A 22,254-nucleotide genomic window follows, 5' to 3' on the forward strand; every position below is an offset into this window, starting at 1 on the left:
AGTTCCCATCCCTTGGGGAAGGAAAGAGAGGCAGGATGCCTGTGGGATTTCTTCTCCATCCCTTCAGCCCTCCAATCTATCTCCTTTTTAGGAACTAAGACACCTGGAGAGGAGGTCCTTGGGCATCCTTTGCTCTGACAAACGCTGGGCATTCAGGCCACACATCTCTGTCATCAGCAGCCAGCCAGGCCACCCCTCTTCCCTGGGTCTCTATAGATGGGGTGGGACACTCTATCTTCAAATGAGGTGTACCGCTCCCCTCTCTAGGCAGCCCTGTTGAAGTCCCGGTCCCCAGGATTGGGTAAGAGGGCAGCCAGAAGGAAGGGGGTGCTCCCATACCAACAGCCATTTCTGAGGGTCCTGTCCCCATAGCCACGGCCTCCTTCTCAGCCTCTCTGTTCTGTCTAAAGCTGGAGAAAGATGGTGAGTTCAAAGTTGAAAACAGTTTTCCGCCCGCTGTCCGGCAAGCAGCGCGTGCCCTCACCGTGGAATGTGGCATCTGCTATCTTGTGCCTCCCATCAAAGCTGGGACGGGGACAGCCTGCGCTGTCGTCGCGCCGCTCAGGGGCCCAAAGTCAGCCCAATGTTACCTGGATAGGGCAGGCTGGTTTGAAACACCCCATGACCTTAGTCCATTCTCTTTCTGTCCCTGACTTGCACTGCCTCCTCTGCTCTCCTCACAAAGGACGCACATCAAGACCTAATGGAACTACGGCTGTGAAGACCCCATAAACAATGGTCACACCTTTGGCTCATTCAAGCGCACTTCCCCCCAGCCTGGCTCCCCAAGTTCTCGGGCCCAGGGCCATCCCCATGGCGGGCAGGTGGCCCACAGCTCCACGAGCAGCAGGTGACCCTCCAACAATGCCCCCATACACGGTCCCTCCCTTCTGTCTGCTTGAGGTCTCCTGTCACCTGCCTACCCCTCCACCACATCACCAACCCCCATGCTATTCCCCCCCTCCCTGCTTCATGTGCACGGGAACTTAGTACCTCAGTGAGCCTCTGACTCAGCCTGGGCCACTGGGGGCACCGCTGGGCTTGAACTAGGCCTTCTGTGCAGGTGGTGGAAGGAGAGAGGAGGGAGGGGGTGTGGCAGTGGGGAGGGGCCTAGGCAGGGGAGCCTGGGGGCCTGCAGGATCCAACACCTGTCAGGTGCTGTGTCAGCCATGCTCTTTGGGCACCCCTCACCCGAGGGATGGTTGGGACCCTCAGCTAGTCCTGTCACTTGGGGTTCCACAGGCCTTCACCACTTAGTGCTGAGACTGCAGGCAGAGGTCGGGGGCAGGATCTCCGAGGTGGCTGGGGAGGACGGTTCTCTGTCCTCGCGGGCTGCTGCTCTCCACCCTGAGGAAAGAAGGAGGGACATGCACAGGACGCTCTGCTTTTCGAGTCCTGTCTCCTCCTTGTAGGCAATCACCCCCTCTTAGAGGGCGGAAGGCAAGGTTGGGATGAGGGTGAAGCCGGCAGGAAGGCCAGGGTGCGACATTTAAGGGCGTGCTCCACTTCAGGCTCCTGCAAAGGAGAGACCACAGCTAAGAGTGAGGCCCCTTAAATACAGCTCCCACCGAACTTGCCTCGCCGCCCCTAGTCCTGGCCCCAAGCCGGAAAGTACTCCCCCTACAGCAGGCAGTGGCTCCCTACACCAGCAGTCTGTTCCGAAGCTGAGACCCAGCCACCAGCCAGGGCGAGGGTGAACAGACCCTTCCTTCTGGAACGGTCCTTCCTGAACCCGGTTCACCCAAAGCCCTGCTGCCAACAGCGCCCCAGGTCATTGCTGGGCAATTGGGTGATGTTTGGCACCATCCCTCCTCCAGCCAAGACAGAGCCCCTCACTGGGGCTCAGGGAGAAGGAAACAAAGGAAAGTCCGGTCTCTTCCTCCCCCAGAACCTCCCTTCCATTCCGGGTCCACCGGAGCTACTCATTCCCTCCCCAGAACCTCCCCCAACACCGACAGCTTCCCCAGTTCGGAACTTCTTCCTTATAAGGATGGCTTCTTGAGGGACAAGATTGCCTATCCTCTCCATCTTTCCTCTCCTGCTTTAGAGACAAGCCTACTTGAAAGAATATTTGGAGAGAACCTTAATTGTATTGCTTTCGAGTAACTGCAAATAAAGTATTGCCAAATAAATATCCCTGGGGGGTCCACATCAAAGAAAAGATAAGACTCATTTGCAGTTAGCACAAGCTATTTACATACAAACTGTTGCACCAAAGCCTGAAAAACACTTCTGCTCTTAAGTAGGTTAAACATAAACCTTCCAATTTTATTTCCTCGGCTCTTTGACTGAACAGCCCTTTTCTTCCAAGATTTTGATAAAAGTAAACTCAGCCCAGCTCAGTTACATGCTTTCTGGATTCTGATTATGTGGGGCCCAACTAGATGAGGTCAGAAGTTTTGTGGGTGCCCCACATCCTGAGGACGCCTCGTGCTGTGTGGGCACCCCAAACGGGTACCCCCTTCTGTCCCAGCCCCATGGCAGAGCACGGCCCCAAGCATCAAGCACTGGCAGGTGCCCAAATGTCCCTCGAGGGCAAGGTAAGGGGGTTCGGGGAGCAGGAGGGGGATTCTCAGCTTTGGACAAAGGGGGTAAAGAGCAGCTCTGAGATAGGCCCGGAAAGGAAGGGAGGAAAGAGCCTTTCGCCCTAAATTTAACAGGGGAAGTTTGGGTAGGGGCCCCTGGCTGGTGAGGAAGGTAATATTCCTTCTGAGCAGGAGGGAAGAGGAGTTTGGTGCTTCTGGCCTAGAGACCTCGGGTGGTTTTCTTCTAGACTCTCCAACTGAATGAGGAAAGCTGGTTACAGAGCAGTGAGATTCCCGAAGTCTGGTTTTAAGGTCTCAGTTACCAGCTCTCCTATTGAATGCCTCGTCGTTGTGCAAACGAGATGATCCAACTTGCTGTCTGAAGCCTTCCACATCATTCCATTGGTGTCTCTTGATCCAAGAACCAGGGCTCTGTCCTGCTGGCTCCACCACTCACCAGGAACAGGTTGGGGGACAGGGCAGAGACCTTTGGTGGTTGACCATGGCCATGGTAGCTGACCATGGCTGGGGTGGCCCGAGGGGAAGAGTAGACCTTGACGGGTCCTGGAAAACTCTCTAGGAAATGGAGAGGGAGTGGAGGACAAGAGGACCAAGGAGAAAGACTATGGAAGGCAAGGATTTTCTTTAAAGCATCAGCATCATAGCTAGTATTTATAGCAGACATGGCAAGTACTTTACATAGACCAGCTCATTAAATCCTCGTAAAGACGTGTGGGGCAGGTGCTAACATGACCCCATTTTATAGATGAAGAAACTGAAGCACAGAGAGTTTAACTAATTTGCCCAACGTCACACAGCTAACAGGTGGCTCAGGAAACCCAAGGACAGGGCTTTGCTCAAAAGAAACAAACGCGGGATGCAAGCTGGGTACAGGAAGCCGATGAAAGAACAGCTGCCTGGACAGGGGCACCGGGAGGTTCTGAGACAGAAGGCGGCAAGGGTGGGGAAGCTGTGTTACTTGCTGGGCTAAAGGCTGCTCTTAGGGCAGGTGGGGATGTTGCTGGGGGAACTCCCCCAGGGCGCAGGCGTGCTGGGGAGAAGCGGGAGAGAGGCCCGAAGGGAGAGGTCTCCTGGCAGGTGCTTGGGGTTTGCTGCCCCGCAGGGGGTAGAGGGAGGAGAGACCTGGCTGGGAGATGGGTGGGGGCGGGGAGGCTAACAGGATGGGTCCTTGGGCTGGCCACGGGGGTCCCCAGAGGAAATGTCACTGGGGGATGTGCCCCGAAGGGTTTCTGCATGAGATTAGTCTTTGACTCAAAGTAGACGGCCCTGGGTAGAACAAAGAGCAGAGAAAGGGAGCCTCTGTCCATTTCCTGCCTACCTGCTTGAGCTGGCCCTGGATCTCCAGCCCAGGACTGGGGTTCTCGTTCTCGCCGACGGCTCTGCTGGTGCGCAGGCTTCAACTCAGAGTCATCTGCGGCTTGCCTCGGCCTCCTGCTGGTGCGCAGCAGGTGCCACCGCTCAGCCTCCACAGTCACGGTCACACAAGACAGTTCTTCTTGATGAGTCTCCGTTTGGATACACGTCCTACTACTGCTCGGTCTCTCTGGAGAACACAGGTTAATACAGAGACTCTTCTTCCTTAACTTACCATCTCCGGGGACCTTGGCGGTGACTGGGAGGCACGGGCCTGTGCAGAGTGTGAGCCTCGCTCTCTGAGAACTCTCTTTCCTCCTAGACTCGGTCTCAGCAAGGTGGGTGGAAGCGAGGCGGAGCGATTAGGAAGGGTGTGCATCGACCCATTATTGCGGAGCCCCACGACATCCATGGAGAACTAGTGTCCCCGCCCTCTCCCCCCAGCCCAAAGCTAGCTGGGGCCTGTCCTCCCCGGGTCACCGCCACCACAGGGATAAACGGGAAACTAAGGAGGGATAATGCAGGGATGCAGGGCCTGTAAGTAGAAACCTGCGGAATTCAAAAGCTGGAAGGAGCCGAGGCTGCCATCCCCATTTTTAGGGTGCCCAAGACCAGGGAAGGGTACTGTCCCTGCCCTGTCCCCTCCCCCATTTCTGGTGAGTCGGGGAGCCAGCACGACAGAGCCCTGGTTCTTGGATCCACAGACACAGAAGGAACTACGTGGAAGGCTACAGACAGCATTTTGAATCATCTCACTTGCGCAAGCAAGGACGAGGGATTTGAACCTCATTTACCTCCTGTAAACTAGGGATTTTAATGAATAATAATGTCTCCAGATTGGCTCATTGGTTGTAACAAACATAACCCACGAAGGAGAGGTATTAGTAACAGGAGGCCCCCCTCCCCAGGCAAGAGAGTGTGGGAACCCTCTGTGCTTTCTGCTCATTGTTCTGTAACCCAAAACTGCTTCAAAAAGTGGAGTCTATTAGTTAAAAGAAAAGGCTTATTAATAAGGGTTCTGTTCTCAGGTGATGAAAGAAAGTCACCTTTCAGGTCACTAATCCCCGTATTGGGAAGGACTTGAGATGATGGCACCAAGTATCCTGGGCTCTTACAAAGAAATAAGAAATCCAGGTCCACTGCTGGAGAGCAGGCTCCTTCTCCCTTACCGCGAAGCTGGTAGGGCTAGGGCTAGGGCTAGGGTTAGGGTTAGGGCTAGGGCTAGGGCTAGGGCTAGGGCTAGGGTACAGGTACGAGTTCCAAATGCAAGAGATTACATTTGAAAATTGATAAAAAATGAGAACTTTCCCCTTTAAGATTCATAAACTAAAGTTTAGGAAACAGGTTAATTAGATCCCCGGCATTGAACAGATTTTTTGAGAGATAAAGAGGTTTAAAAAAAAAAAAAAAAGGATGCTAGATAAGAGAGAGGGTGGGGGAAAGAGGGGGAGGGAGAGGAGGAAGTAGAAGGAGGAAAGCCTGGGTGGAGGGTGGCAGCAGATGCGGAGGAGCGGGGCAGGGGGAGGGCGAGGGGGGGAGGTGGAGGGAAACAGGTGAGCAGGGACAGACAGCAAGGAAAACGAATGGGAAAAGGTGAACCATGATATTCCCTCATTTCTCAGGCAAAGACAGGTCTGGAGAGGCTTTCCCCAGGCGCGCCCTGGGGACTCAGACAAATAAGCACCCTGCACAAGTGAGGTGTAGTTAGCAATGCAGTTCATTTTTATTAGTTATAAATAAAGTACAAAAAATCCACCAAAAGTGAATGTAAGCATTTACACAATTCCTAATGTCTCCGCCTTTTCATTGATGCACTATTGCTTTAATATTCATAATAAATATTCTTCTAGCTTTCTGCTATAAAATAGTCTATGTAGCAAAATGTTGCACAGCACAACAGAACAGAACAGCAGGAGGGTTACAAAAAAGGACAATCAACACTGAGGATAATCCTTTCACTTACCAGGGGCAACTGAATTACCCCGGAGGGGCCTGGTGTGGCTGGTCCAGGCCAGGCCGGGCTTGGGAAGGGGAAGAAGGGCGGGGGAGGAGAGGAGGGGGCGCAGGCCGGCCAGGGCGAAGGGCCCCTTCCCACTCTGACCCCGCAGAGCAGCATAAGGCATGTCCGTCCGGGAGCCCTGCCAAGGGGGCAGTATCTGCCAGGCCCGGAGGCGTGGTGGTCGTGGGCCCTGGTGGGCGACCCCACAGGCCATCTCCAAGAAAAGCAGGAGAACAGGGCTCCAGGGCAGAGGCAGAAGGGGAAGCTAGGCAGGCAGCAGGCAGGAAGCCCGGGGAAAGGACCCATGGTCCAGCTGGAGCAAAGTTGGGGCTTAGGGACCCTACAAGGCCCGGCCGCTTCCTGCAAGCCTGGGCCGGCCGCGTGGCGAGTCTGGGCCTCCGCCTCCTCCCCCGTCAGCACCATCCCAGGGACCTCATGTGGAGGATGGACTTCTCCACCAGGCAAAGGCAGTGATGTCAAGAGGCGAGAGGGAAGGATGAGCAGGAAAGGAAGGCAAGGAGGACAGGAGTGAGGAGGCAAACACGCGGAGGGCGCAGGCGTGGTCCTCCTTCTCCTGGCCAGGGTCGCCGTGGGCCCAGAGGCCTCTCCTAGGGGCGGGGGCCTCCCCTCTCTCTCTTTTGGCTCAAAGACATCTGGGCTCAGGGCATTGCCAGCCTGAGGCCACCACTTCCCCAAACCCTCCCCCAGCATTCCTTCTCAGGGGCTGTGAGTCAGGAGGGCCCTGCCCCAGCAGCCCCTCCCCTCCTCAGCCACCAAGGAGCGAGGGCAGAGGGCAGAGGAGGAGGAGACCCTGGGAGGAGCGACTCAGAGTCGCAGATCTGTGTCCCAGGGCTCTGCCCAACAACAAAGGCTCCAAGAAAGGACAGGTTGGCGTGGCAATCCCAAACACCATATTTTGGGGCTAACATTCTGTCTATCCCATCCCTACAACTAACAACATAAGGGATTTCAGCTTGTTCTGCCAAGAAAGGCCCACCGAGGCTTGTGAAAGAGCATGTCCTGATCCAGGAGGTGTCCCCCTGTCCCTCTCCCCGTCCCCCACACCATGCCCTCCGTCTCTCTGCCTCTCCGTCCCTTCTCCTCCTCTTCCTTCTCTCCTGAGAGGGTGAGACAGCCCAGCACGGTGTCCTCCCCGCTCCGTCTGTGTCATTGTCTCTCTGGGTCCAAGGGACCCTAGACACCCTTCCCTTCCCTCGGCGCTGCCCAAAACACTGAGACTCAGAGAGGCCAAATGACTTGCTCAAGGTCACAGCGAAGTCTGCAATAGAGCTAGTCTGAGAACCCGAGCCTCCTGAACACCCCCGTCCTGGGCTCTTTCTAATAAATCTGGCTTTTTGGCTTTCAGATGCTTCTGCGAGGAGTGTCCGAGGGGCCCAGTTCTAGAACCAGAGCCATCTGGAACCCAGGTGGAGAGAGTGACCCCAGGCCTTGCTGGGAGAATGGAGGCAGGGTGGGCTGAGGTTGTGGGAAGGATAAGGGAAGAAAGAGAAACAGGTTAATGATGGAGGGATTGGGGGGGTCGGGGTAGCAAGTGAAAGGATTAGCCCAGTCTGCTGACGAGTGCAAATTATATTTATATATGTGCTAAATACAGTCACTATATTGGAGTTTTTCACTAGATCACAGCATACAGAATCAAAGGTTTGCATTTCGTATGGAATGTATCCAAAGAGGCCAGCACCACAGTAGGACAGCTTGCAATCACACACCCTGATAGTTTGGACGAAATAAAGTTCGCGGAATTTTATTTAAATTTTTTTTTTTTGTATTCATAGTTGTTTGTCATCGTACCAATGCATGCAAAGCATTCCACTCCCAGAAACAACGCCAAAATGAGGTAATAGGAGTAATAAAAAAAATTAGTATCCTTTCTAAATAAATAAATTATAATTAAAAATGCAAAACAACTATAAAAATAATTAAATAAGAACCCACGATATCTACAAGTTAGTCATAAATTATGATTGTTAAATATAAGGCATTTAAACTCACAAAACCCTGTAAACTAGCAACGTGCCATGTTTTTTGTTTTTTGTGTTTTTTTTTCATTTTTGTTTTTCTATCAGCTGAAATCGCTCTAGCATTTGCTCTACGCGCAGGAGATGAAACACGACAGGGGGACCTGACAGACGTTGCTACAGCCCCACACGGGGAGTCTTTGCCCCGCCAGCAGGCGGCGGGGGGGGGGGGCAGGGGGGCTTGGGGGGGATTTCTTTGGGGGGAAAAAAAAGAAGAAAGATCTGGTGCTTTGTCTTCACCATTGAAAAAACTGTGCTTGTTCATTAGGCGTAAAGAGTTGAGAATACTTGCAGGGAGGCTGGGAGCAATTGCAGGAAAGGAGCTTGAGTCCCATCACGGCTGCTGGGCCCCAGGGGTCCCGGCAGGTGGGGGAGCCCTGCGCTGGGCCTCTGCCCGCGCCAGCCGCCTGTAGCGTTGGGTTCGTGGATTGGCGTCCTTGGCGACCCTGGGAGGCCCAACTTGAATCCTGGGGTGGCTCTTGCCCCAGAAGGCACTCATGCGTCTCAGTCAAGAAAGGGTCTGAGTCCCTTGAGTTGAGCAGTAGGAGGACGACTGGGGGTCTCCCCTCCCGGAGGTGGTGGGTACAAGATGCTGAGGCCCGCGCCTGCCTCTTGGTCATCTTCCCAGTCTCCCCGACAAGAGAGAGGTGGCTTCGAGGGCACAGAAGCACAGACCCCTCTCCCGTGTTCTCACCCAGAGAGATGTCCAGCTAAGGAGGCTAGAGCTGGCAGGAGCCTGAGTCTGCGGTCCCTTCTGTGCCCACCTACAAGGTGCAAGGGCCCCAGAGAGATGGGGAGGGGGGAGGGGAGCTTCAGGATCCACCCCCCAAAGTCGGTGGCTGACCTCTCCCCACTGGGTGATCCCCACCCCAGTCAGTGCCTAGCATTAGCCTGGGGCCCTCAGAGCCTGCCCAGAACAGGGAGGAGGAAGGGACTGAGTCCGGCTTCCAGCCTCGGAGACAGATGTTGGTGCCCGCCGGAAGTCACCTGCAATAGCTCGGAAGGCGTGCGGCCCTACGACTTGAAAGATGTGTCGATGTCAGAGAGGATCAGAGAATGTGTGTTGGAAGAAAATTGAGCAAGCATCCAATCCAACCTCCTTGCATTACAGCTGGGGAAACTGAGGCCCAGAAGCATAGCATTCTTTGTCATGGAAGAGCCGAGACCAGAACCCACACCCCAGGTCTGGCGCCATCTGGCTCCGCACCCACTCCCTTCTCTTGCTAGCCTTCTGACCCAGCGTCAGAGAGCACAAGAGCCCCAGCCTGGGAGGGAAGTGACTTTCCCTAGACCACCCTGGCTACCCCCAGGTCACAGCAGGCCGGGGAGAAGTCCCCACTTCTTGCAGCTACTGGTAACTAGTAGCTCCCCAAAATCCTGACTCAGAAGCACTTTCTACACCATGGGTTCCCCAGCCGTGTCTCCCCCCAGAGACACAATTCCCACCCTGGAACCATGGAACTGGACAAGTTAATGCTCATCGCCTTTAACCCTGCATCAGCCAGTCACCATTTTTGTGCTATTATGTGCGTCTTGGCTCCTAAGCTAAAGGGTAAGCTCCTTAAGGCAGGGATATTGTCCTCTCTCCCAGCACTGAGCAGGCACTCAGTAAAGATTTTCTAGAACACCAGAGTATTGGTGCTGGAAGAGGCCTCAGTCTGAGGAAGCTCCTTGAGTAACCCTCCCACAGGAAGCTGGCCACATCCCCCATCTGTGCCTGCAGGTGTTCAGAAGAGGCATGCCTCCGCCTCACAGCTCTGGTTGTGCTAGAAGGTTCTACCTCAAGCCAAAATCTGCCTCTCGGTCATTTTTGCCTATTGGTGCTGGATGTACCCTTTGTAGTAGCAATGCAGACTCAGATTTTCTTAACCTTACAGAATTTCTTCATGGATGGGACAAATATCCTGTCCTCCTTAGTCTTCTCTTACTGATATGAGGGCATTAAGACTGAGGGAGGGGGGAAGGGAGGGGAAGACTGAGGACAGTACAAATAAGGGAGGGGGAGGGGCAAAGGAAGGGAACAGAATTCCAGCTGGGCCGGGTTTTCCACTCATGAGTGAGGAAAACTGGGTTGGGGTTGAAGTTTGGTGGATGTTCCCCCATCTCCTTTCTTCTGTCCGCCCATCTCTCTGCTTCCTTTGGGGCTCAAGAAAAATTGGGGGGTGGTGCAGAAAGACACATTGTATGGTGTCCCTTGGAACTTCCAGGTCTGTTTCTCCCATCACCCCTGTCCGTAAACCCCAAGGAGTTCTCAGGATGGATCATGAATTTTTGGGGTGGATAGTGTCAACCCTCATCACATCTGGGGGAGGTACAAAAGGTGGCAATGGAGATGCACTGTATTTTGTGTCCCCTCGAAAGGAGAAGGAGAATGAGGCACAGAGAAAGAGAAGAACTTGCCCACGGTTATCAAAGAGTCAGAGAAAGAGCCAGAGACTAGGGACACAGGGTCTCCCAAACGCAGCCAACGCAGTGTCAGGACTGGGGCCATCTCTGAGGGACCCCATCGGGATCTGAGACACCCCAAAGGAAGCTGAAGGCCCTCCTCCAGGTCCGTGGTGTCTGATCACAGCCCCTGAGTGCCAGTCGAGAGCACTGTGGCCAACGCCAAGTGTCCACCACCTAGGCTGTCATATCTTCATCATCCAGTTAATTTTTTGCATAGGGAGGCAGGGGCCAAATTGCCTCTTTGTCACAGGGCTTAAGCACAGCCGAAAGGAAGAAGGTGGCATCAGCAGGGACACCCTGGCTTGGAGGAACACGGGGGCAACTCTAGCTGAAGGCTCGTTCCTCCCTAGTCCCACGTGGAACCAGGACCATGGCTGGAACAAAGTAGACAAACAAAGGGAGCCCTCCCTCAAGACGGAATGTCCCCTTCTCCTCAAACCCTGCCTTCCTCACTCTGGCTGAGCCCCTCAGGGGCCACCGAAGCCCCCCATCTGTTCCTTTTCCAGTCCGCCCCTTCCCCAAATGCTCCCCTTTTACACTCCATGCACTGTAAACATGAGAAAAACAAAAGCAAAGGAAAAAAACAAAACCAAAACCAAAAGATACCCCCCCACCCCGCCCCGCCTCCCAACCCGGGTGAAAAAAAAAAAAATCATCCTTTTTCACCAGAAAACAGGATTTGGCTTTTTTTTTTTTTTCCACTTTTGATTCTTTTCTCCTTTTTTCTCATAAAGACGGGAAGATTTGGGCTGTTGTTTGTTGGTTCAGTCAGGCACCAAAACAAGGAACTCAATGAGAAATATTTGGTGCGAATTCGTAACAGCGACATGTCCACCACAGATGACTAGAGCACCACACACGACATTTTTCTTAAGCTAACATGCTCCGGCTGCCATCCACAGAAATAGCTAGAGACCCCTACATGGTTTCTACGTGGTCGAGAGGTATATATACAATCCTTCCAAGGACAGGATTGAGGGGCCTGTCTGTCAGCTAGGACCTTCCAGTTCCCGTCCAGATTCTCAGCAGCGTGGGCCCCCCCTTCCCACCCCTGCTCCGGGCACGGCCAGCTCCCTCCCGCGCAGCGAGGTGGATGGGGACAGTCACCATTCTGGATGGGGGGGGTCCTCCCCCCACCCCTCCTTTCCCTCAGACACGGATACCGCCAACTCCTCTTTCCACAAAATGTGCTTGCAGGCTTTTCCTCTACATCAAATGGCTCAGAAGGCAAAGTTTGGCTGCAAGGGCTATGGCCGTGGGGAGGACCTGGTGAAGGAAAATGGGGCGTCCACTGGCTAATTCCTCCCTCAGCTGTCGGCTCCCAGTTGTGTCTCAATGTCCACTCGGCAGATGGGACATTTCTTGCTCATGGCGAGCCACTGGTCCACACACAGTTGATGGAAAAGATGCATACAGGGTAGGCGCCTGGAAGAGAAGGGAGAGTCAGGGGACTGGTGGAAAGGGAGGGGGTCCCGGGAGGGCCAGGGGCAGCACGATACTGGCTATCACAGGAAGGGGGTGGGGGGTGGCCCACCCTGGCACCACTGGGGATGGGCCAAAGTGGGTCTTGGGAGCCCTGCCCTGCAGTGAGGCTGCGGCAGGGCTGGGAAGTCATGTCAGGGAGGGGCACCCCACAGCCCTCCTCCTCCATGAAGCCCCTTCAGACCAGCCTGAAACAAAGCCATGACTTTGTCTTACACCCATCCAAGCCAAATATCACTCTGTTCTCTTATACTCCGTGTCCACCAGTCCACACCATAAGCATCACACATCTAGAACATTCCACACACCACCTCCCTAGAAGAACCACACAACAATCTATGGCATACTTAGCATGCACATGCACGAGAAAACAAGCACTGTACCCCTGACATACAGCACGCGACTGATCATTAATACCTGCGGGGGGGGAAGTGGGGGGGGACAGAAGGAGCGGGTCTCTTACCTCACATCTTCTCCATCTTCCAGCATAGACAGACAAATTGTGCATTTCTCATCTGTGTCTGACTCCTCCCCCTCTTCCTTCTTGCCCTTGCTATCCTGGGGTCTTCGCTATGAGAAGCAGAAGAGGAGAATCCGTTACCCGGAGCAGCTCACCTGGAGACCCTGATCTCTCAACCACAGCCGCCCCCTCCCTAATCCGGGAGTCAGTGTCTTTGTAAGATCTTAAGGAATCCCCAGACTTGGGTGCTTATCCCAGACCCTTTTCCCAGCCTCCTCCCCAGCTCTTTCTCCTTGCCTTGGGATACAGCGGTGGTTATCCTGGCTGACAGGTATAGAGTTTGGAAAGGAATGAATGAACCAGTACGTGGTAAAACTATGTCTTGTGGATAAACTGCTTCTCCTTCCTATTCCCCTCACACTGTCCACTCCTCCTTTACGTCCTTTCCTACTTAGATCCCTGCCTCCAGGCTTCTGCCTCCACATTCAGGTCCAGCGTGCTTTATCCGTCCATCCGCTCACCCATTTACTCATCGACCCATCCACTCACTCGGTCACCCTCCACCCACCCAACATCTCACCCATCCACCATCTACCTTCTCACCCATCCATACATATATGCATGCATACATCCACTCACCCACCCATCCATTTATCCACTCAGCTTCCTTCCATCCATCTACCCTTCTATATATCTACCCATCTACCCCTCCCTTCCTTCCTTCTTTCTCTCCTTCCCTCCTTCTTTTCTCTCTTTCACTCAACTAAGTTCTATTCATTTATTCATTCATAACTAGGTGAAAGCAAAATTCCTCAACTCGTATCATTTGTACCATACAGTTATTTTATATTGTTGGATTTCTTCCTATCCAGAAAATTCCTTTAAGATAAGCACTAGCTCCAACATGAGTTTGGACATCATGTAGTCACGCTATTTACACTTCTGACTTTGGTTGAATTGTTTTAAATTCTACGCTAATTATTTGAAAATCATTAACTGCTATATAGAAATTTCCAAGTTCTTAGATGGTGTGGCATGGTTCATCCTTTCTTGGGTATAGTTCCATACTTGGGCAAGCAGAAGGTACATCATAGGTACTTTTAAAATATTCTGGGGAGGAAGGAATCTAATCAATGAGTAAAACTGGCCCACCTTTCTTGTCCCCATCTCCAAGCTGTGCAGTGAAACAGTCTGATAATATCCATGGGAAGAAAACTAGCCCTTCTGTCCCCTCTCCAGAGAGAAGCAGACTTAAAGGTCATTTTGCCAAGAGAAAAATCTGAAGAGTCACAAGATTAAAAAAAAAAAGTTGCCCACAAAATAACTATGACTTTGGGGCCAGCTTAGATGCTAGGTTTCCCCACTCCAATCCTTGGTCCTAAGCTCTGGAGTTCCTTAGTCTGATGTGGTCCCTGGAGTGTTGTAACCTCACTGGAACATAGAGAAAACCTATGCTTTCTGCTCTCAGCCTCCCTGGGCCCTATCCACTCCAACTGCAAACCATGTGATGGCCGGTGCAATAAGTGTTCCATTGTCTAGAAACCAGAAAATCAGAATTACATTCATAGTCTCATATAATCATCATGGCTTCTGAGTATGAATTGAGTCATGATGGTCTGCCGGCCTAACAGCCCAGCTGGGTTTCTGGGAGAAGTGGCCTTCTTTCAGTTGGTCCTTTGAGAAAAGGGATGTTCTGTAAAAGATACCAATAAGTCTATCTACCTATTTTCTATTTTTTCCCCACAATTGTGGGAAAAACCACAAGACCAAATAGACCAAATAGTCTAAACTTGTTCTACTACATCTAATCTATATATCTTTTTAAAAAATATTTATTTATTTGATGGGCGCCTGGGTGGCTCAGTGGGTTAAGCCGCTGCCTTCGGCTCAGGTCATGATCTCAGGGTCCTGGGATCGAGTCCCGCATCGAGCTCTCTGCTCGGCAGGGAGCCTGCTTCCCTCTCTCTCTCTCTGCCTGCCTCTCTGCCTACTTGTGATCTCTCTCTGTCAAATAAATAAATAAAATCTTTAAAAAAAAAATAAAATAAAATAAAAATAATAAAAAATATTTATTTATTTGAGAGAGAGAGAGAGCAAGGAGAGGGACAGAAGGAGAGGAAGATAGAGTCTTAAGCAGACTCCACTCAGAGCACAGAACCCAACTCAGGGCTTGATCTCACAACCCTGAGATCACAATCTGAGCCAAAACCAAGAGTTGGATCTTACCCAACTGTGCCACCCAGATGTCCCTAATCCATATTTCTTTAATCAGTCTCTTTTCAAATCTTCCTATTTCCTCTTTTGTATTTTTAATCTTCTATGTCTTCTGGGTTGTCTCCTCATTACCTATGTAGCTTTTATTTTAATGGGAACTCTTCTCAGCATTTATTTCTTCTTTATTTCTTCTTCCCGTACCTTTTTGTCCTCATTCACACTCCCTTTCATGTCAGTGTGATTGGTTTTCATTCTGTATGCTGTTTTCATATCTTTGCCCAATTCTTACTTTTTATATTTGTCTCCATGACTATTCTTCCTTTGTATTTTTTATTCTTTTATCATCACTATTGTAAAATATTTTTTGTTTTGTATTATTTGACTCTCAGTTTGAATTTTCAAAGTTTTTTTCACATTTCGTTTGGGTCCTAAACTTTATCATTTCAGATTTTTAATTATTCTTGTTTTTTTCTTATACTATTTTATTCCCCTAATTCTTCCTTTATTCTCATCACTTTTACCTCAACCTTTTATATTATTGGCTTGGTCCATGTTCTCTTTTCATCCTCCATGTGTGTTCTCTCCCTATCCCCTCATGGCCTGTGGCCCTGAGGGCAGGTGTGGTATGTGGCCCTGGCGAGAATGAGCACACCCTGGTCAGAGGAGTGGAAGCTGCTCTGGGCTCTTGAACACACCACTCATTGCCTTCCATGTTCTCCTCCAGTATCCTAAAGCTCACCCTGCAGAGAATGATTATCTTCTATTTGCTAATGCTACCCTTAGTTACTGAAATACTGTCATTTCCTCCATACATACTACCCATATAAGACACATTGTAGATAATGAATGTTGGTTGAAATCACAGGGGCACCTGGGTGGCTCAGTGGGTTAAAGCCTCTGCCTTCAGCTCAGGTCATGATCCCAGAGTCCTGGGATCGAGCCCCATATCAGGCTCTCTGCTCATCAGGGAGCCTGCTTCTTCCTCTCTCTCTCTCTCTCTCTCTCTGTCTGCCTCTCTGCCTAATTGTGATCTCTGTCAAATAAATAAATAAAATCTTTAAAAAAAATAAAAAAAGAAATCACATATGGATGAATTCAATGCCTCTGTGAGGATCTGCACAGACCAAGATCATAGCCTTTGAACTGATATCATGGGCATCCATGCAAGTCTAGAACAAGTGAGCCCTCTATCAAGGTGCAAGCAGTTCACCATCCCTGATCACTCACCAGATACCAGGTACTGTACTAAGCTATTACATGCATTATCCCACTGGGGAACCCCTTATGGTTGCTACTAACACATCATTCCTATTTGACACTAAAAAGGATGGGGAAGAGGCCAGAAAAGTCAAGTAAGTTGTCCAGAGCTACACAGCTCTCAGCGGTGGCTATGGATTGAATGTCTTTGCCTCCCAATCCCAAATTCAGATGTTGATGCCCTACCCCCCAATGTGATGGTATTAGGAGATGGGAGCCTCTGGAAGCTAATTAGGTTTAGCTGAGGTCATGAAGACAAAGCCTCTATGATGGGATCAGTGCTCCATAAGAACAGGAAAAGACACCAGAGCTTCCTCTCTCTGCCTTGTGAAGATACAGCAAGAATAGAGCCATCTACAAGTCAGGAAGAGAACCCAGTGCCTTCCCAGGCTTGAGAACTGTGAGAAATAAATGGCTGCTGTTTCAACCACCCAGCTGATGGTACTTCATTACAGCAGCCCAACAAAGACAGCAGTAACACTGAAATTAAACACTGGCCCCATCTGACTCCAACACTTAGTGCTCATAACCACTGAGCCCTAGTGCCTCATGAGGCAGTAAGATGGGCTCTGGCTTGACTTTGATGGGCATTTTCCCACGCCAACTCTCTCAGTCCTTATCAAGCTTTTAGTTCTTAAATTAAAAAAATATATTTTTTTTCTACAGAGGAATTTATTTTGTAGAGTAATTTTAGCTTACATTAATATTGAGCAGAAAATACAGCCCATTCCCTCGTCCCTTCCCCCACTCAACACACACACACAGTCTGAGCTATTTTAGCGTCTTGTATTTGTGGTACATTTGTTATAAATGATGGACTGATAGTGAAACACTGTTATTAGAGTTTACATTAGGATTCATTCTTCCTGTTGTACTGTTCTATGGGCTTCGACAAATGCACCATGTCATGTTTCCACCATTACAGTGGCATACAATAGTTTCACTAAAAATAGCCTGTGATCCACCCATTCACTCGACTATCCCTCCCCCTAAAGCCCCTGGCAACAAGGGACCTCTTAACTGTCTAGTTTTGCCTTTTCCAGAATGCTATATGATTGGAATCATACAGTATGCCTTTTCGGGTTGGCTTCTTTCACTTAGTAATATGCATTTAAGATTCCCTAATGTCTCTCCATGGCTCATTTTTTAAAATCATGAACTAATATTCCATTGTATGGATGCACCACTGTTGTTTATCCTCTTACTTATTGAATGACATCTTGGTTGCTTCCAAATTTTTTATTTACTGGAATTTCAAAATATTTAAAAATCAGATGGCTGGGTTCTAATCTTACTCCAGACTCCTGAGCTATATTGGTGAAGAATGTACTTCTATAGGCTTAGGATGGAGTTTTGGATGTGTGGCCTTAAAAGCTCCTCAGGTGATCTTGCTGCTCAATGAGGATTGGAAACTCCTGCTCTGAAGTCTTAGTTGCCCATTTGTCCCCATGTGGGATTGGACTTGGACTTCTTTTCTAAGATATATCTTGGCCTTCACTTCAGGTGCTCCCTTTGCCCACTCATTCAGATACAAGCATTCATACACCTGTATGCCTACCTAACACACCCACTCACAAGTCCGCATGCACACGCACATCCAGCCCTCCTCCTTCATCATGAGAGAGGCACCCCCATCTCTCCTCCTGGTCACACCTGACAGAGACAAGGGAGAAGATCCGGAAAGCATCACAACTTCAGAGCATCTAACCACAACCCCTCAATGACACAGGCTGACCCACTAGCAGACTCACCTTCTTGTATTTGTGGGGGAAGGTGAACCTCTCAATGGTGTTCTGTACAGCTCCCCGAGTCACATTTCCCAACCTGTCCTCAAGCTGCAGCAGCTCCTGCAAAGAGGAAAGTGTGGACATGTGCATTCTGCATGTACTCCCTCACTCACACATGTGCACACACACAATATGGAGGGAGGGCACTGAAAGATGTTAGCAGGAAGCACTCACATAACCACTGGGAAGAACTTGGCTGGTACTGAAAGACCCCAATATCTTTACTCACTCTCTCTTTTTCTCTCTTTTATGCTCAAGCCCAAATCTCCCCACAACTTCCCATGCCCTACCCACCAACAGGAGAGAGGGAGAGGGGACCATGAACATGAACATTCATGATGTCTCCCCCAACCCAGATAGAACCAGACAGAGGGGCGGGCGTACCTCATAGCTCTCCCGCACTGCGGAGGTGTGTCTGCTGGGGTTTAGTCCCTGGAGAGCAAGGAAGTGAAGCTGAGGGTAAGGGTAGTTTCGGATTTCATGGACAACCTGTTGGAGAGAAAAACACCTCAGATGGGATTCCTGGCTACATGAGCCCAGCATCCAGCTGCTCCCCCCACAACCGACCAAGCTGCACATCCCCGAGATTCGTCAGTGGGAAGTGCTCTCTTTCCTGCTCTTATATACCCTCCTCTCCTCACCAAGAACCAAGCCTATGCCAAATCAGCCCCCCCAAAAAATAACAAAATTAATAAAGTAAGTATAAAATAGTAAATATATATACTGTATGCGAATATCATTAGTAAGATGACTCAGCTGATTGGACATTTATTCCCAGAGAGGCACTGTCTAAGCACTGCCTGTAACAACTTGAGTGATCTCATCTGATCTAGGATGTGGCTACCATTGCTACCCCCAACTTACTGATAGGGGAAACGAGACACAAATAGATAAAGTCAGTGCCTAAGTGGCAGACGATGATTTCAAACCCAGGCAGCTGGGGGGCCTCAGGCCCCTTCCTTCCACTCTACTCAGTACTGCCCCAGGAGGTGTCTCAGATGGTGAAGGGCATGGGCCACATCTAGCCAGGCAGGGCCAGTGAGAGCACAAATTTCAGCACAAAAGACTCAGTAATCAAGGTAAATAGTATTTCAGCACAGTAGACTCAATAATGAAGGTAAATAATATTTTAATGCAATATTTTAAAAAATCAAAATTATTGCCAAAAGTCCATAATGAACAAAATACCAAAATGTTAAATAAAGACAGGATCTGACACTGTCCTGGCAAGACCCTGCCCCGCTTACCCCCTACCCCTACCCCCTACCCCTACCCCCTTCCCTGGCCCCGACTATGAGTTGGAGGGCCCAGATTTCCATCACAGTTCCTCTACCTACTCACTGTATGAGCTCTGTTTCTTAACCTCTCTGCTCCTGTTTGCCCAGCTGTAAAACAGGGATAAACACCCTTTCCTGTAAGGTTGCGAGTAAGTCGCATAACATGATTAGTTAGAACAGGGCCTGCCGTGCACTGAGTGTTCCATAAATGTTAGCTTTGTCTCATAGGAGATGGTGCTCACGACATCAATCGTAGAACATCAGAGTGGACAAGGGCTTCAGCGATCACTCATGCAAACCTCTCATGGTACAAACAAGAAGACTGAGGATGGGGTGGTTAATGGCGGAGACAAGGGCTGGAAGGGGGGAAATGTGTTGTAGGGCAGCTACATGCACGGGCTGTCTGGAGATAATATCTCGCCAACAGTTGGGTGCCACTTTAATGGCCTGTCCTCACCTCCGCTCCATGGAGCTTGCAACGCCAGGGACTGGAAAGGCCCCCCAGAGCCACCCTGCCCCCTTCTGCAATCACAGAGCCCTGCAGGGACAAAGGCCTTTTGTCCAGCAGATCAAGCCAGAGTGGGAGCAGCAGCGGGGAGGGGAGGACAGCATGACAGCAGGACACAGTGGAGCTGTGGGCCTCAGTCTCCCACCACCGGCACCCACAGGCAGTCAGGGGGTCTGTTCCCTGGCAGAGCCCTTGCACTCACCATCTGCGTGGAGGAGGAGTTTCTGGGAAAGTGGTGCATTCGAGGAGTCGCTAGGTAATGCTGATAGTGCTGAGGGATGGGCCGCACCTGGAACTGGGCAGGGCTCAAGCCGGCGTCCACACTGAGATCCCTGCGGGGACAAGGCCACGGTGAACCACAGGGTGCAGGGATTCAGTCATCTGCTTACAGAAGGGACCCCAGACACAAGACTCAGAGTCACAAACCACCAGAGCTGCGAGGGACTCGGCACCCCTTCCCCTCTCTTTTAAGTGAAGGAAACAGAGACTCAGAGGAGAAAGGGGGTCTGCCAGGTCTGAAGGGGCTGGAATGGCCTACGCCCCAGAAAACTCCTTAGAATGAGTGCACCGAAGCTCCTCCCAAGACAAAGCCCATCCTTGAGAGAAACGCTGAAAGAATCCAAACAGAGCTGGTCAGGGATACGGAGCTGGTCAGGGATACGGAGCAGGTCAGGGATACGGAGCCAAGGGAAGACAAGTCAGGTGGAAGTGGAGGGGCAGGGGGAGAGAGGCCACATTTGTGCCACTGTGAGAAAACCACAGAAAAGGGACCTCTGCAGCCATGAGGCTGGGAAAGCCATCCTGGACCCCTACCCCCGCCTCCTACAAGTTTTAAGGGAAAACTCCCTTAAAAAAAAAAAAATCAGTCATTCCAACTGAAGAGGAACCAGGGCTCCTTGAGAAATGGCCAATTTCAGGTCTGGAACAGAAAATGTGCAAAATGATTTGAAACCTCTTGTTATAACTGAAAGCAAGAAAGTTATCACAGCATCGGGAAGAGGTTCCCACTGGCCAGGGCTTAGACAAGGGGCATGTCAGCAAGCATCATTTCAGGAGGTGGGAACTTTTCGAACAGGTTCGGATCCATGAGAGGGAGATGATGGTAAAGAAAACCAGTCCCTTCAAAGGACATTAGGGAACCAATGCTTCATTTTGAAAACCAGTAAAGAGAGGGAAAGAATCCGACGTTTATGCTGCCTTTCCTCTGTTAACTGGACGGAGGGTAGCCAAATGGTTGATGAAGGGGAATTCCTCTTTATAAAAGCTTTCTAGCTAACAAATGAATAAGGAATGGTGGAGTTATCCGTCACCTCCCTGCATCCCCGAAAGAAGTAAAGGCTCCGGGCAGAGATCACCAATGGCTAACACCGCAGAGGGAGAGACAACCAGCTTTCTACTGGGAGAACACACCCCTTGTCAGTACTTTTGCCAAGAAATAGTAAGAGTTGAACGTGAATCTGCTCCACGCTTGATCTAAGTGCCAGTGCACCGGGAACTGAGGAAAACGGAGGGACCTCTAAACAGATCCAGGAGAGGGCAACCGGCAAGAACCGAGTTGGGGGGAACACAGGAAAAACAGCCCACATCTCTTCAACAAATACATCCAAATTAAGGAAGAAAGATATGAGAGGTATTTAAGGAATTCCTGCTTCCAGATGTGATGCGTGTATCTGTGTGTATATATATGGGGAGCATTTTCTCAATGCATAGTTTCTTGTCATATGCATCTAAATAGCAAGCTAAACATTATTTTCCACTCACTGTCAATGGCCTTGAAGTGTGCTGTGGTCTGGCGGCTACCTTGAGCCTAACATTCTGCCCCGAGAGCTTAAGAGCTGGCACCATCTCTCAGGTGAACCTGGAGGCTTGGCAGAGGCAGAGCCGCGGCAGGGGAAGGACAGTCAGATGCTGTTGCCCTCCACCCACCGTCTCACAGGTCCCAGGTAACCGGGGTAGGGGGGGGGGCTCTGCCTGGCCAGGGCTAGGGCTGGGTGGTAGAACAGGGTGCAATCAGACCTTAGCATCACAGCTGGAAGTATGAAGCCGGGAATGAGTCAAAAAAGGAGTGTGATGAGGACAGAGACGTTGGAGCTCAAGGTTAGGGTCGAGTTATCCGGTATGGACCAAAAAGGAGGCGTATTTGGGATTGCTGCCGCAAGGGCTGCTGCTTCCCCACACTCTTGGCCAAGATGCCCAGCTAAGAGAAGCTGCCTGGGTAGAGCAGGGTTTAAATATCCCAAAGTAAGGTGGACAGGCCAGGCACAAAAAGCCCAGGGTGAACCCAGATGTGACTCAGGGCAGGATCCCCCCGCCTCGTCCCCTGCTGAGGCCTCTCAGGGCATCAGTCTTTGTTTCTCAGGCGGACAGAGGTCAGAAGGGCAGAGGGATTGAAGCGCGGAAAAGCCAGCAAGCTGGGGAGGCTCACACCTGCAGGGCTCCCGACACCACCCCAGGACAAGACTCCCCACTCACCCATGTCACCTCCCCGGTCCCACTGGCCGTGCTGGCTCCCCCATGTTTGTTCAAATCACCCAGTGTGTACTGAATTGAATTAAATTGGATGGACTTGACTGCTGAGGGACAGAATTCAATCCAAACTGCAATTAAACCTTCCTGATTTGAATCTGCTAATTAGAAAAAGCCTGGGCTGAAGTTGGCCGCCGCGTCGCCTCTCCTTTGAGGAAGTGTTCAATTTCACAGAACGTCCCCCAGAACGAGCAGAGGGCTGGAAGACATGGAAACGCCTTAGAACAACTATTTCCTGCGCCTGGAAGCACCTTTTGCACGCAGTCAACCGGAATTCGCCCGCTTTTGAACCATTCCTGGAAGCCCTGTCCACCTGACTGACGGCTGGAAAATGACACAGAGCACATCTGTCTTTTTT

General features: G+C 50.8%; 1 protein-coding gene and 1 long non-coding RNA gene across 2 annotated transcripts in view; both read right to left on the reverse strand.

Moving 5' to 3' along the window:
* Positions 1–928: 928 nt before the first annotated feature.
* LOC116572138 lies at positions 929–4,185 on the reverse strand. Its single transcript, XR_004278141.1, has 3 exons — positions 3,865–4,185; positions 2,849–3,101; positions 929–1,515 (listed from the first exon to the last, which is right to left on the reverse strand). It is a non-coding gene; the product is annotated as an uncharacterized LOC116572138 (long non-coding RNA).
* Positions 4,186–11,064: 6,879 nt separating this feature from the next.
* The window catches only part of RNF165 (ring finger protein 165), a 97,525-nt gene continuing 86,335 nt past the window's right edge, over positions 11,065–22,254 (reverse strand). The window contains exons 4-8 of the mRNA XM_032310973.1: positions 19,573–19,702; positions 17,970–18,074; positions 17,550–17,645; positions 12,331–12,437; positions 11,065–11,810 (exon numbers count right to left, since the gene is read on the reverse strand). Of these exons, the coding sequence (XP_032166864.1) occupies positions 11,693–11,810; positions 12,331–12,437; positions 17,550–17,645; positions 17,970–18,074; positions 19,573–19,702 (556 nt within the window). The 3' untranslated portion in view covers positions 11,065–11,692. The remainder of the gene's footprint in view (positions 11,811–12,330; positions 12,438–17,549; positions 17,646–17,969; positions 18,075–19,572; positions 19,703–22,254) is intronic.

Source organism: Mustela erminea, chromosome 13 (assembly GCF_009829155.1).
Source record: "Mustela erminea isolate mMusErm1 chromosome 13, mMusErm1.Pri, whole genome shotgun sequence".
In the NCBI taxonomy this organism is placed as follows: Eukaryota; Metazoa; Chordata; class Mammalia; order Carnivora; family Mustelidae; genus Mustela; species Mustela erminea.